This window comes from Trichosurus vulpecula, chromosome 7, assembly GCF_011100635.1.
Source record: "Trichosurus vulpecula isolate mTriVul1 chromosome 7, mTriVul1.pri, whole genome shotgun sequence".
Taxonomy (NCBI): Eukaryota; Metazoa; Chordata; class Mammalia; order Diprotodontia; family Phalangeridae; genus Trichosurus; species Trichosurus vulpecula.
Window position 1 is genome coordinate 85,505,450 of NC_050579.1, and position 14,966 is coordinate 85,520,415.

The 14,966-nt window shown below is 35.0% G+C and overlaps 1 protein-coding gene across 18 annotated transcripts in view; it reads right to left on the reverse strand.

The window, feature by feature from the left end:
• Positions 1–14,966, reverse strand: part of AFDN (afadin, adherens junction formation factor) — a 169,763-nt gene that overhangs the window by 72,133 nt on the left and 82,664 nt on the right. For 14 of the 18 annotated variants that reach the window (XM_036768947.1, XM_036768945.1, XM_036768936.1 and 11 more), the window contains exons 9-12: positions 14,590–14,634; positions 8,274–8,368; positions 7,559–7,821; positions 1,343–1,412 (exon numbers count right to left, since the gene is read on the reverse strand). In XM_036768947.1, coding sequence (XP_036624842.1) covers positions 1,343–1,412; positions 7,559–7,821; positions 8,274–8,368; positions 14,590–14,634 — 473 coding nt within the window. The remainder of the gene's footprint in view (positions 1–1,342; positions 1,413–7,558; positions 7,822–8,273; positions 8,369–14,589; positions 14,635–14,966) is intronic. The other 4 variants (XM_036768951.1, XM_036768940.1, XM_036768948.1 and 1 more) reach the window with 1 other exon arrangement.

A 14,966-nucleotide genomic window follows, 5' to 3' on the forward strand; every position in this document is an offset into this window, starting at 1 on the left:
GAGGTATCACCACACCACTTAAATAGGACATAAAATGTACTGGAAATGGCAGCCCTTCCATATCTTAATGGTGCGGTCTTACACAACCAGGATATTAGGGACTCACTCAGTTTCACTCTCCCCGTTCTGAAATCACAACAGCGGTGGTGTGGGGTGGCACTTGAACGGGAAGGTAAGAGAGGATGAATATATGATGGAGGCTGGGATTCAGGAGTTATTTATGAGATATGGAGACATAACTGAGCTTTCAAAATCTACCCAAATTTATAATAATAAAGTTTACTGTAACCCATGTGTTCAGACATCATTTAAATCACTTACTCTGCTCTAGGGCTAATTTCCATTCTTCCATGTACTATGAATATGAATAACTGCTAAAAGAATTTAGGAATAAAACTGAAGGCAAAGATTTTAATGGCATAGTACCTTAATACTCATACCACTGAAAACATAGTGAAGAAAACAAAACATTCTGTCATGGTATCATATTAGAGTATCCCTCTTAAAGTAAAAACATACAAACTTATTTCTCCAGAAAACTATAGTGCATTTATGTATTTCAATACACAAATTATTTATTAAGAATAGTATCATGGAAACAACACTACAAATCTTTGCAGTAGTATTTTATACAATCGCAATAAAATTCTCTTGACACTCTGATGGGTGAGACAAATATGAAAAGAGTTTGTTACGTGTAGTTCTGTTTTAGGGAGTATAAAATGACACAGAAAGAAGAGTTATATTTTTATGTAAAAATGATTCCTATCATCTTCTATTTAAATCTTAATTTGAAAGTGTCAGGAAAATAAAGTTTTCTTCCCTCCATAAACTCAAAATTCTTTTAACATTGTGTCAATAAAGCAAACTATCACCAATTCCACTTGTCTGCAATTAAATATTATAAAACAAATTTCTCACGTATCTATAACTGTCAATTTAAACTACAATTTAATTTTTGCTGTTAATTATAGCTATGTATGTCTAATTTCTACAAATATAAAACAGAGGTTAAAGAAGATTCAGAGAACATCACTGAAGTGTCTTAGAGTGACTCTCCTGGCACAGTACTGGGAATGAAGAGGTGCCATCTGTTTATCACTACAAGCTAATTTTATTCTCTTACCCTGTGGTAAGTCATAGCATAGAGAAATAAGGAGCTGATAGATGTAGTGTAAGTTGCAGAATATTTGCAGATATGTTTTGCTAAAGTTCACTACACCAATGCAAGCATAAGTTCAGGAAAAAACAACGAAGTCTTACCTAAAAAGGTTAATTATCTCAACAGCTTAATTATGACCAAATATAACTGTGTACTACTACATAGTAGATATTCAATTACCTTGCTTGTGGGTATTGCTGTTCCACTATGAATATCTCCTTCCAGATCAAAGGTTGTCTCCTGGACAATTCTAAGGGAGAAAAATTAAAAATCCATATGATTAATAATGTTAACATAATGCATAAAGCATAATGGCTTTTCCAAAATGCACTGATATAAACACATGAAAACTGACATTTTTTTTTAGGTCTTTGTTCGTATTTTGGCATTGATCAAGAATATCTACTGTTAATTTGTATACTTTTTACTTCTCGTGAACTGTCCCTTATGACAAAATAAGGGACGTGAAAAAGAACATTTAAAAAGCAATTCAGGATCAGTATTTTCTTCACGATAGTACTATGCTAATGATTGTACAAGCACCACATCCATTTTAAAGGTAAAGGAACTAAGGTTACATGAGGCTAAATAACCTGTTCAGTCTTACTTTGAAATAAATTATGGCAGCAAAACTAAAGACCAGGTCTCCTGACTATGGGTCCGGTACTCCTTCCATTAAATAGTCACTGTATTAGGATACTTTAAAGATGGTATAAAAGGGAAAAAAGCTATTTCTGCCAAGTCACCAAATAAATAGCACATCAGAGAAATAACAATGGGAAAAGGAAACTATCACTAACATTTAGGTACAAAGAAAAACCAAAGATCTGGACTCTGCTACTTTTCTGACCACATGTAAGACACTTTAACCTCTTCAGATACTAGTTATTTTTTCTATAAAATGATGAGATTGGATTAGATAAGCTCTCAGGTTTTTTCCAGCTCTAAATCCTAAGAAAACCCTACAATTACAAAGAAAAATAATATTATAGGAAAATTACTATACTGTCCAATTAACAACAGGCCAAGCGAATAGGCTCAATACTCACTACCCTGACCTCAGCCCAACTTACGCAATAACCATTTAGAGTATATAAATAAGGCATTAAAGAGAAGACTGAAAATTAAATCAGCTAAATTCTTCTTTTAAACAGCAGGCTGGTAGCATCTAAAATTACTTGTGGACTATTTCAAAATATCCAAATTTCTGAACTGAAGTTAATGAATAAAATTAGTTCATAAAATTAACATATATCTGTTTATTATAAACCTGATCGTATGAATATGTAATATACTCATCCCAACATACAAAAACTGAAAACAAAGAAAACATTTTTTTTTCTACCACAGGTGCTTGGTCAAAGAAATAAAATCCAACTGAAAACCAGAAGATATGAATGGATAAATTTTTTTTGACTTTAGTATAAATAGCCAGCCCCTCAAAAACAGAGATAATGCTTGTCTAATCTCAAATCAGTTGTAACTAAAACAAAGTAGGCTGCAGCAGAATGTAATGCAAAGAACACTGAATTAAGGAGTAAGAAGACCTTGGTTCAGATCCTCAGTCTTCTTGCTCCCTGTGTGATCATTTCTAAGTTGTTTAAGCTTTTTGGTTATAAAAGATTACAGGCTCTTAACCCTTTTTGTGCCCCTTTTGCACTCTGATGAAGTCTATAGACCTTTTTCTGAATAATGTTCTTAAATGAACAGAATAAGCTACATAGGATTACAAGGAAATTATAATGGGTTATAAAAATCTTTAAAAACCAAGTTAATAGACTCATTGTTAAGAACTCCCTGATTGGATGATTTCTAACATCCCTTCTCCACCTAAGTCTATTATTCTAATACTATTTTGAAAGGAAATTTCTAAGGGAAAATTAGGCTAAATTAATTGTTACATTTAAGTAGAATGTTAATGGGTAGAAAGCTCATTAACAATTTATATGGCCCTTTCCAAGAAAGGAAGGAGATGAACTGTCTGAAAAAGCTGCATATTCTCCAATGAATAATAATGTGTATCCACAGGTGCCATTAGGTAAGAGAATATCCAGTAAAGGTCAGAGGAAGAAGAGATGGTTAATGGTAGTTGGTGACTAGGGATCAAAGGGATGCCCATCAATTGGGGAATGGCTGAACAAGCTGTGGTATATGAAGGTAATGGAATACCATTGTGCTATAAGAAATGGTGATGATACGGACTTCATAACAACCTGGAAAAACCTACACGACATAATGCTGAGTGAGTGAAGCGGAGCCAGGAGAACATTATACACAACCACAGATATATGGATTCCGTGAGGACTAACCCTCACAGACTTTGCTCTTCTCAGCAACACAATATGCAGAGACAGCTCCAAAGGACTCACGATGGAGAGTGCTATCTACATCCAGAGAAAGAACTATGACATATGAATGCAGCAGATCGAGGCACACTTCATGCTCATCTTTTTCTCCCCCCGCCCCTTTTTTTTCTCTCTTTTGCATTTGTTGCTGGGTTGTGGTTTTTTTTTATTTTGGTTCTGTTTCTTCTTTCTCATTATTCATTCCATTGGTCATAATTCTTCTCCACAACTTGACTAGTGTGTAAACTAATTCAATGTGAAGTTATACATGGAAGTTATATGGGATTCCATGCTGTCTTGAGGAGGGAGGGGAGGAGGGAGGGAAGAAAATCTGGAACTCAAAATTATGTAGAAACGTGTATTGCAAACTAAAAAGAAAAAGAAAAAAAAAAAGAATATATACTCATACTTCTGATGCCAAGATGGTAGAGTCAGGAAGGAAACCTCTGAAGCTCTTCCAAATTCCCCTCCAAACAACTAGAAAACAGCCTCAGAATTGCAGGGAAGCAGCTTACCAGCACTGCAGGAGAGGCAATACAATAGCCAAGCCCCATCCTCCTGAAAACCAGCAGACCCCAAGGCAAGTGAGCAGTACCTACAGCACAGCTAGGTACAACCCTGGTGACTCCACCCCCAGCACAAAGTACCAGAAAGGCCTTAACCCCATTGCTGGAAGTTCCACCCTAGTGCCAGCAAACAACAAGACCCCAATCCTGGGAATACCAGCAGAGAGACCTTGTTTCCATAGTGACCCAGCAACACGGCCCCACCCCTGGAGCAGACCAGCATCTCTCCTCCAGGGCCAGACACTAGAAAGACTCTGTTACCACAGTAACCCAGCAGCAAGACCCCATGCAGGGAACAGGCCAGCAGGAGAAGCCAACAGACAATTCCACTCCCCAGCACAAGGCGAAAGGGAAGCCTACCCTCCAGAGAAAGCAAGCAGCTAAGCCCTGAAGCCAGTGAAAGCCAGCAGTGAGACCCAGAGCCCTAGCACAAAAAGCTTGGGACAATAAAGGACCAGAGCCTCTCACATAAAAAGGCCAAGTCACAAAAAGGCAGAAAAAATAAGCAAAAAGAACCCCCCCCCCCAAAAAAGAGGTTGACCAAAGTTACTATGGTGATAGGGAGGATCAAGGCACAAACTTAGAAGAGCACAATAGCGGCCTAGGCTACATGTAAAGCCATAAAGAAAAATGTAATTTGGTCTCAGACCCAAAAAGAATTCCTGAAAGAACTTAAAAAAGAATTTTAAAAAAGCAAATTAGAGAAGTAGAAGAGAAATTGGGGGGGGGGGGTAGGGGATGAGAGTAATTCAAGAGAATCATGAAAAAAGAGTCAATAGCAGGAGTGATCAGAAGTGAAACACTTGAGAGGAGGGAAGGGGGGTGGTTTAAAAAATGCAAAAAATTACATGGAGGGAAATACACATTTAGTTATTCTAACTATAAATGTGAATGGGATGGACTCACCCATAAAATGGAATCAGACAACAGAATGAATTAAAAACCAGAATCCTACAATATGTTGCTTGCAAGAAACATATCTCAAGCAGAGAGATACACATACAATAAAGCGGAGTGGCTGGAGCAAAATCTATTATGCTTCAGCTGAAGCAAAGGCAGAGGTATCAATCATGATCTCAGAAAGCAAAAGAAAAAAAATGGATCTAATGAAAAGAGATAAAGGAAAAGTTATCTAAAACCATCAGCAATCATTATCTGTAATATTTCTTGGGTATATTGTATTAAAGATTCTTCGTCTGATATGGTTTGATCTAGATATTGGGTAGGGTTCCTTTAAACAAAAAAATTCCATATTTTTGTAGGCAATATGAAGACCCTGGAAGAGATGTAATGGATATAACTTGACTCAAACATAGGAAGATGTGGCTTTAAATCCTACCTCTAACACATAATGACCTAGACAAGTTGCTTAATCTCTAAATATTCTAGGCAACTGTAATATTTTAAGTTGTGAAAAAGGTGCTTACCTACATTAGTTCAGAGAGTTTCCTCATCTGGGAGTTCCAATATGAATGAAATCAGAAATCTAGCTATTCTTTACCCTATCCCTACATGGCAACCAGAATCATCATCCAAAGTTACAGAAACCTACTATGGATAAGGAAATTGATTAATTTCTTCAGTCCAAATTGATATACTTCACAGATAATATCTTTTCATCACGTAAAAGGATTCTACCTATGACTATTTCAAATAATAATGAGTTATAATTAATAATGTTAAAATTTAGATACTTTTTGTATTTGATTCTCACAATAATCCTGTAAGTTCTATTTTATAGATAAGAAAATTAAAGCTCAATGATTAGGTGATTTGTCCAAGCAGAGAGCCAGGATCAGAACCTAAGTCTTGCAGCTCCAAGTTTAGTGCTCTTTCCTCTCATGACTCCATTTAGCACTCTTTCTTCTCTTCCTATTTCATTTAGTAACCAAATAATAAAATGTCTCAAAGTAATTTACATCCTCACAACCCATATCATATGGAAGAGTTAAAAAGAATATTAGTAGTTTCGATGTACCATTTAAAAAGTCATTGAATTTTTAAAATAATGAGTGAAAAATTTTATAAGAGTAGGTGATAGAAACAGAGATAAACAGATTTATAGTGGGAGTTAAGAATCTCAATTATTTTAGTAGACACAGGTACAGAAATGAATTAGAGTAGAAAGCATTTTCTGGATAAAAAGACCTCGAAAAGTGAGAAGTACAATCTATGACTCTTAAGGCCAAACACTCACAATAAATCCAGGTAGCCTGGATGAGAGGAAAGAATGCTTACCCATGGTTACCTGTTTAGGACATTTATCTCAGGACAGTGACAACAGTAAGTATACCTAAAGGAAATCTCTTTTTTATACTAACTTCAAAAATGCTCTGAAGGCATAAGTGAGTAGTACAATGAGCAGGGTAAAAGAGGAAGAGTCTAGCAACTGAATAATCATAGATTAAATAGAAATTGTTTTATGTTGATACTATTTATAATAGAGATAAATTATCAAATAAGTAACATCTATATATGTTTGATAAAATGAGCCATAAGATAAGAATACATGACTCAACTGACATTTTAGGGGACTATGGCCTAACACAGTGGGCTCCTAGAAATATTCCAGGCATTAGTCACTGAATTCACAAGAGATGCCCTAATTATATCATTTTCTATGTTTCCCTATTTCCCATAACCTATTTATAGTATATAGTTTGTTAGAAACTTTTGTTGCAACTCTAATGTTTTATAAAAATCAATACAAAGGCTATGAAGCATATAGCTAGAACCTTTACCACAAATCACCATAACTTGGACTAAAATTTTAGAAAAGCCTTTCTTGATAATCTAAGAAATGGAAACAAGAGCAAGTCCAGAAAAAAGCACTAAAGCTAAAGTATTTTAAATAAGCAACATTACAGTATTTACTCCTAAAAATGTATTTCTAAAAAGCTTAAGAAGGATATAAACTAGAAACAACTTATAAACAGCATAGTTTTCCTAATATTCTCTAGATGTACAAAGGTACAGTAATTTTCAGTTTAATGATGCCTATGAATTACATTTACATAAAATAAAACATTTTGGTTGAGCCCATTAATTTGGCTAACTTAAAAAAAATGGTGGTGGGAATGAGTGGTCCAATATGAATTATCCTGCTTCACCTGGTGAAAAACTAAGTTCCATGGCTTGCACCTTTAGCTCTGGTCAGTTTTCTTGTAAAAGCATGTAATTAGTCACAAGAGACACTAGAGAAAAAAGGAAATATCTATCAAAGAAATCTATTTTCACTATTAGAAAAATAAAGCAAAAGTATATTTGATTGATGGTAAGAGTAATAGAATCTACATCCTATCTGATGTATTATAGTAATGCATTAATGCTTATATAGCATGATCTTATGAATCAGATGGAACAAGAGCACACATACACACACCATTTTAACCCCAAGCAAATAAATTATACTTTACCAAAAAAATTTCTGTCATTAACAGGAATGGACAAGAAGAATTAAAATTCTAAAATTTTAAAGTGTTTACCCAGGTTTGTGCCTTGGACCTTTAACCATTAGGCCTCCATCCATAGATCTTTTGGTAATGATATGATCTTGACTGGGGTCTACAAATTTAAATACATGAGATGTCCCAAACTGAACCTTCATGCCACTCTGTAACATAGTAGTCTCTGAGATACGTTGCCCTTCCACATAGGTCTCTGCATCAATACTTCTAGGAGTAACTGTAACAACTCCATCCATATTTGTTAGGTCACAATGGTGAGGCTGAATTCCTGGTCCAAACAACTAAAATTAAAAATAAATCCAAGAAATTTAAATCATGTGAAAATATGTAGAAAAAAGTTAATAAACTGTAATTATTTTTCTTTATATGAAATATTATACTGAGGGTGATATATTTATGCTTCTGAATTTTTAACAAGGAATATATCACCAAAGTAACTAAATTCACTTTTATTTACTCTTGAAAATAAATTTGTCTAAAGCTTATTTTCAATATACATTCATCTTATCTGATTATTAGAGTAATGCATTAATGCTTATTTCTACACAGATTACAAACAAAATTTCCTAAATTCTAATTCAATTATAAATTATGATACTTCCACTAACAATGAAACCAAAACCATAATCGAGATGTAGCTGAATAAAGAAAACTTTGGTTAAAAAGGCCATAATAATCTTTTTTATGTCAGAATTTCAAATCAACTAAAAAAGCTGTCAATAGCTTTGCTCACCTGAATAGAGTTGTCATCAAATTTTTCTGTTCCAACTTCCGTGACACTTAATTGTAGACGGTAGAGCTTCGGCTTATCTCTGGAGTCAGAACCATCTGTGTGTTAGAGAAATGAAAAAAAAAAAACCTTCATCTCAAAGCCTATGATAACATATACTTTATACAACCAAAGACAATTGTCAACAAAAGTTCTATCCATTTTGTACGCTATTTCTTACAGCTATGGCAAAAAAGTACAAACTTCAGTAGTTTCTATGATACAGAAAGTTGTAGCTTCAGTCTGCTGCTGGAGGATAGCTCTGACTATTGTATGGAAAGGATGAATATTACCAAGTTGGTCCCTAAATTTTGAATGTAATGACAAGAATGGAGTACAGCCCTCATACCTATGTAGTGAATGATGCAGAAATGGGAGTAGAAGGTTTTAATCAACCAAATTTTGGGACTACTTACAAACAAAATCAATTTAGCTGTTGCAACTCTAAATGTGAGATTCTTTTCCAACAGCCAACAAGTTCCATTCCCACCACAAACAAAATCCAAAAGATATAAGGAAGTTGTAGGTAAATAGAACGATTTATGATTTGTTCTTGGAAATGGTAATATGAGAGTTGGTCTGAGGTAGTACACCTCCCACCTATCAGATTGGCTAATATGACAGAAAAGGAAAATGACAAATGCTGGAGAGAATGTGGGAAAAGCAGGACACTAATGTACTGCTGGTGGAGTTGTAAACTGATTCAACCACTATGGAGAGAACTTGGAACAATGCCCAAAGGGCTATAAATCTGTAGATACCCTTTGATACAGCAATACCTCAAAGAGGTCTGTACCTCAAAGAGAGCAAAGAAAAAGGAAGAGAACCTGTTATGTACAAAAATATTTACAGAAGCTCTTTTTGTGGTGGCAAAGGATTGAAAATTGAGGTGATTATCATCAATTGGGGAATAGCTCAACAATTTGTGATATAATTGTGACAGAGTATTATTGTGCTATGAGAAATGATGAGCAGGATGCTTTCAGAAAAACCTGGGAAGACTTATACGAACCGATGCTGAATGAAGCAAGAAGAACCAAGAAGAATCAAGAGAACATTGTACGAAGTAACAGCAATGTTGTATGTATGATGATCAACTGTGAATGACTTAGCTATTCCAAGCAAGACAATTCTGAAGATTTATGATGAAAAAAATGCTACCCACCTCCAGAGAGAGAGGACTGAGGGAGTCTGGATTCAGAAGAAACCATGTTTTAAAATTTTATTTTTCTTGATTCTTTTTCTGATCTGTGTTCTCTTTTGCAAGATGACTAATATGGAAATGTTTTGCATGACTTCACATGTAAAAGCTAAATTAAATTGCTTGCCTTCTCAAGAAGTGGGGAGAAGAAGGGATGGAGAGGAATTTGGAACTCAAAGTTTTAAAAATATTCTAAAAAATGTTTACATGTAATTAAGAAAAAAATAAAAAAGAAAGAAAAGGAGAAAAAAAGGAATAATTTGGGATTTCACTTGGAAGGGATTTGAAGGTATGGCCAAACACACACAACACTCACAATCACACACAAATTTTATAGTTTATTTGGTTATCTATCTCACAATGCTAAAGATAAGTATAAGCAAATGAAAAAACACTCAAGATAATATAAGTGTTTATTGCAAAGCATGAGGAAGGAAGAAGGGAAACTCTCCAAATAAATCAGAACATATTTTAATACCTAGAAAACTACTGGGGCCCCTGAAGTCCTACATGAAGTAGAAATAGTGCTCAAAAACAATAAGACAGGAAGAGAAGCTAGACAAGACCAATACACAATGAAGGTACAGGTTGGAGAAACATTTCTGAAGGCGTGGAATGATCAAAGTAAAAATACCAAGAAGAAGGAAAGATGAGAGGATAACTACTGAAAAAATACGACGGAAAGGACATTAATAACTTCTAACCCAATACCAAACTTTACCTCTACAGAAAAACCTAAACACATATGAAGATGTGAAAATGTGAGAAGGGAATATGTACGCTTTGGCGAGCTATACTCCATGACAGTCCACATCTATAATCACAAAACTGACTCAAACATTCAGAGAACAAAAGGTTACATTCTATTTAATGAACCAATTATAAAAAAAAAGCAATCAAGTGAGTAGAGGAAAATATAGCCTTAAAGATTTAACTGTAGTGAGGAGATTTTTCTGCACACTTCTTAAGATCATAAAAAAATTCTGTGATAGAGAATTGGAATAACTCTGTTCAATAATTCTATTTAATATAAAGTGAGGCACAAAACCAAGATATGTACACATGCAAAAGGTATTTGCTTCTGTTACAGATGATGTCCAGGACAGAGAATCCAAATATAAAATGATTCCCCATAGACAACAAGATCCTCCAGATACTTGAACTTATGATGACAGCGTATACAATGTATCAAGTACAGTATTTCTAAATGCTATTTCTTAAGTTCTAAAGTTTGGTCAATAACTATTATTAAAAATCTACCTGGGGCACGGAGTGGGGAGGAGGGAGGAGGCAGCTAGGTGGTGCAGTGAGTAGAACACTGGCCCTGGAATCAGGAGGACCTGAGTTCAAATGCAGCCTCAGACACTTGACACACTTACTAGCTGGGTGACCTTGGGCAAGTCACTTAACCCCAATTGCCCTGCCTTCCCACCCTCAAAAAAAAAAAATCTACCAGCGAAGCCTTAGTGAAAACAATTTATTATATATATATATATGGCTTGGACAGTCACTGGAGATAGACAATGAACTGAAGTCAGACCAGAACAGGAGCAAAAAAAGAAAGCTAGACGGCAATTAGGAAAACAGACAGTGCTCTCAAACCCCCAAATTTCTCCCTCAAATAAAATACTATATAATACCAATATTCTTCCAATGATTCAATATGATTGGAAATCATGAAAACAAATTTCCAAAGTATCAAAATTGGAAGTAACCCAAATAGCAATGGGAAGACTTACAAAGGTATAAATTTGTTGTTCAGTCATTTCAATCGTATCCAACTCTTCCATGACTCCATTTAGGGTTTTCTTGGCAAAGATACTGGAGTGGTTTGCCATTTCCTTCTCCAACTCATTTTATAGATGAGAACAGGCAAACCAGGGTTGGTTATGTGACTTGCTGAGGGCCAAATAGCTAGTAAGTACCTGAGGCCAGATCTGAACTCAGGAAGATGAGTCCTCTTGACTTCAGGTTTGGCACTCTGTTCACTGTGCCCCCTACACTCCCAATAATACGTGGCTTAAAACACGTATGCGATGGAAGCATGCCATTAAAGTAGTAACAGTGAGGGATAAACAGACAGATATGTGCTGCACTGGCACCCACAGCATATTAAGAAACCAACAGGACAGCACAAGACAAATACCCACTGAAAATAATTTATAAGATAGTATAGATGAGTCAACAGAAGATGAGGAGGTAAGGATGAGTTGAAAATGACATCACTGGTGGGGATGCACTCATCAGTAAGATCTCAGAATGTTGTAGTGGAAAAAAGATGGGAGACTTTGGTTTGAATTCTGACTCCACGTCATAATTTTTTCCTAAAAAGTATGCAAACTGTCATCAAGATTTAACTGTCAGGCTGTTAACGGCTTTCCTGGTCTCCTGAGTACAAACGGTTTGTTGGAAAAATTAACATAATTATCACAAGAAAAAAAATCAACCACAAAAGCACAAATACGCACTGAGAAAATAAAGAAAACATATTAAAAATAAAAATGAAAAAGTAGGCTGAGTGTTGAAAACATGGGACACACACTCTAAATGTGAAGACAAAGTATGAAAATGCCTATTGAGATTTGTAATACGGCTGGAATTTTTACTATCTAAAACTGAGGTTGAAGATTAAGTATGGAACTGCTAAGAGTTATGAAGTTAGAGAAATAACTAATATTTCTTCTTCCATTTCTATTTCCTTTTCCTATTGTCTCAAACACAGAAACCCAGAGGATACTGTAATGCTGTACTTTTGTTCATTTATAATAGCTCAGATTCAAAAATCCAACTAATGAAAATTTTTTTCCTTTCCTTAAATCAATACATATATTCCTATCCCCTTACTTTTGGGGACAACTTACAAAAGAGGCTTAAAATATTGTCTAGCAAACCAAAACTGTAAACTTGTCTCCCTCTAAAAGAAATCACAAGTTAGAAAAAAAGAAAAGTTTAAAAAAAAAAAGAAATCACTTGTTAGGAAAAAAATGGCTTTCCCATCTAGTAAGGAATAAGTGTAGGGCACTTTTGAAATAAAAAAGAGAATGATTCAATATCACCAAATCATGTTAATTAACTATTTCCTGCAAAGAAATTGTAAGGGGAATTAAAAGGGGTAGCAATAAGGAAGGTTATGAGCAGTGCTTTTAACATTCAGCTCCTGTTAGCTTAGACTTTTAGTCCATTTCTACCTGACTCCCCGCCCCTAGTCTTTTCATTTACTTTTCTTAATTGCTACTTTAAGCAACTGTGAGAATAGTACAGATGAAAGTACTGCCTTTTTTTAGCCTTTACAAACAATGTACACAAATGCTGTTCATTCAGAAAAGAGCAATATTTTCCACAACACTTGTAAGGTGTTATGAGGGAACATATAAACATGTAGGTCAACGGGAAGTCCTACATGCAGCCTCCGAAACATTCTGGGTAACTCAGTTGGAAAAATCTATATATAACTCATATTAACTCTGGTAGAACAATTTAAGGAAAAATGGGCTGAATCTGTTACTTTATTACATTCTTATTTTCCATAAGTAATAAAAAAGAAATATTAATTTTCCTTCCATTATTCTAACCCTTCTTAATGTGAAAATGAGAACACAGAGATAAAATTGTTCAAGGACAAAATTAGATACACCAATACCAAAATGGGCAACAAATAATGCCTGGAAATATTTCTTGAAATTTTATGCCTCTGTTGATCTCCAATTTATGCTGTATGTATTATTTGTATAATTTATATATTATTTGTGTTTGCATGTTTTCTTCCCAACTAGACTGTGAGCAAGAACTGTCTTTTGCTTTTCTTTGTTTTCTTAGCACCTACCTCAATGGCACATAGTAGGCGCTTAATAAAAATTAATTTACTGACTTCAAATAATAAAGCTAGTATCACAGATTTCTGATGATAAATTAGGATTATTGGTTTGCACAGTTCTTTAAAAGGGTAGGACAAATAAACTTTCAGGTTTATGCAGCATCCAAAGTATATAAAATTATGGTTATGAAAAAAGAAATAAACATTTTGTCCTTTGACATGCAAACAATGTATGCCTTCCTAAAGAAAACATTTGAAAATCGCAGCATAATTTAAAAGGTACATGGAATATGGCAAATATATCTAAAGGCAAGAAAGTACAAGGCTTATGGGGAAAAAAAAAAAAAGACTTTTATTATGAAGGATACGTCACAGTAAAAGGGAACTCCTAGAATCTATCAATTTAAAATAAGACTCTGCAAATCAAATGTTTTAACACTCCTCCTACCCCCACCAAAAAAAAACCTATTCATGCTGTGCTAGAAATTAAACAGAATTCATCTTGGAAATTTTTCTTGTTCAGCTTTGCCGAAGTGATGAAAGAATTGTTATGGGAGACAAAATAAATCATTAGAGATTCTGCACTTTCCACCCCATCAAGAACCAATGCAGTCAGTTAAAATTTGAAAGCTGAATAACTCTCATACCTGCAAACACCCAGAGTTGGAACAAAAGACAGCCAGATATCTCCCCAATTTGTAATACATAGCACATTTAAGTTTGGCAAAGTATAAATCTCATCTGAGTCACACAATCCTATAAAGTAAGTAACACTGACATTATTACCCTGACTGTACAGATGAGAAAATGAACAGTCACTCTGTAGCTTGCCCAGGGTCACAGAGCCCACAAGCACTAGAAGCAGGATCTGAACACAAACATTTTTCTGACTACAAGATCTGCCTTCTCTGTTTATCAGCTAACTAATCATCCCCAGGAAGAAAAGCCATCTTTGAAACTAACGAGCTTCCATTATACTTTAGAGCTTGAAGGAACATTAGAGGCCATTTAAGTCCAATCCCTCCATTCTACGCATGAGAAAGTTGGTGTGGAGTGGTTAAGAGACCTGGCCAAGAACACACAGAGCCCCATCAAATTCCAGTCAGATAAAAATAAAGTCACGATTTAAGGCTTTCTTTAAAAGCTACCTATGGAGCAAACGTTCTTTTACATCCACTTCAGCACATTATCCAAGACAGTTACATGGTTAGTTAATCCAAGGTTAGTTATATGGCTAATAAAAGTAGTATTAAACATTGAATTACCTTCATAAGTGTGATAGCTGTAGTAGGCAAAGTGATTCCTTCTGCCTGGGGTTAAGAACACATGCACAGGACCCAGGTGAAGGCAGCATCAGCAGGACAGATACCATGCAGTACATGCAGAAGGGGGAAGAAAAAGAAAAGACAGGAAAGGGTGAAACTGTAGTGAGACAACACTTAAATTCAATTTTATAGGATGAAAAAGTGTATTTTGCCCCCACCAGTTTTCAAAATTGCAAAGACAGTGCACAACAGTGCTCCAAAAATATCAGTGGATGAACTGTTTCTAATGGTGTTGTAGAAACCAACAGGCAAGCTAATAAAGCAAACACTGAGACAATCGGTCAGTCACCAAGCAATACACAAAAGCAACAGTTAGT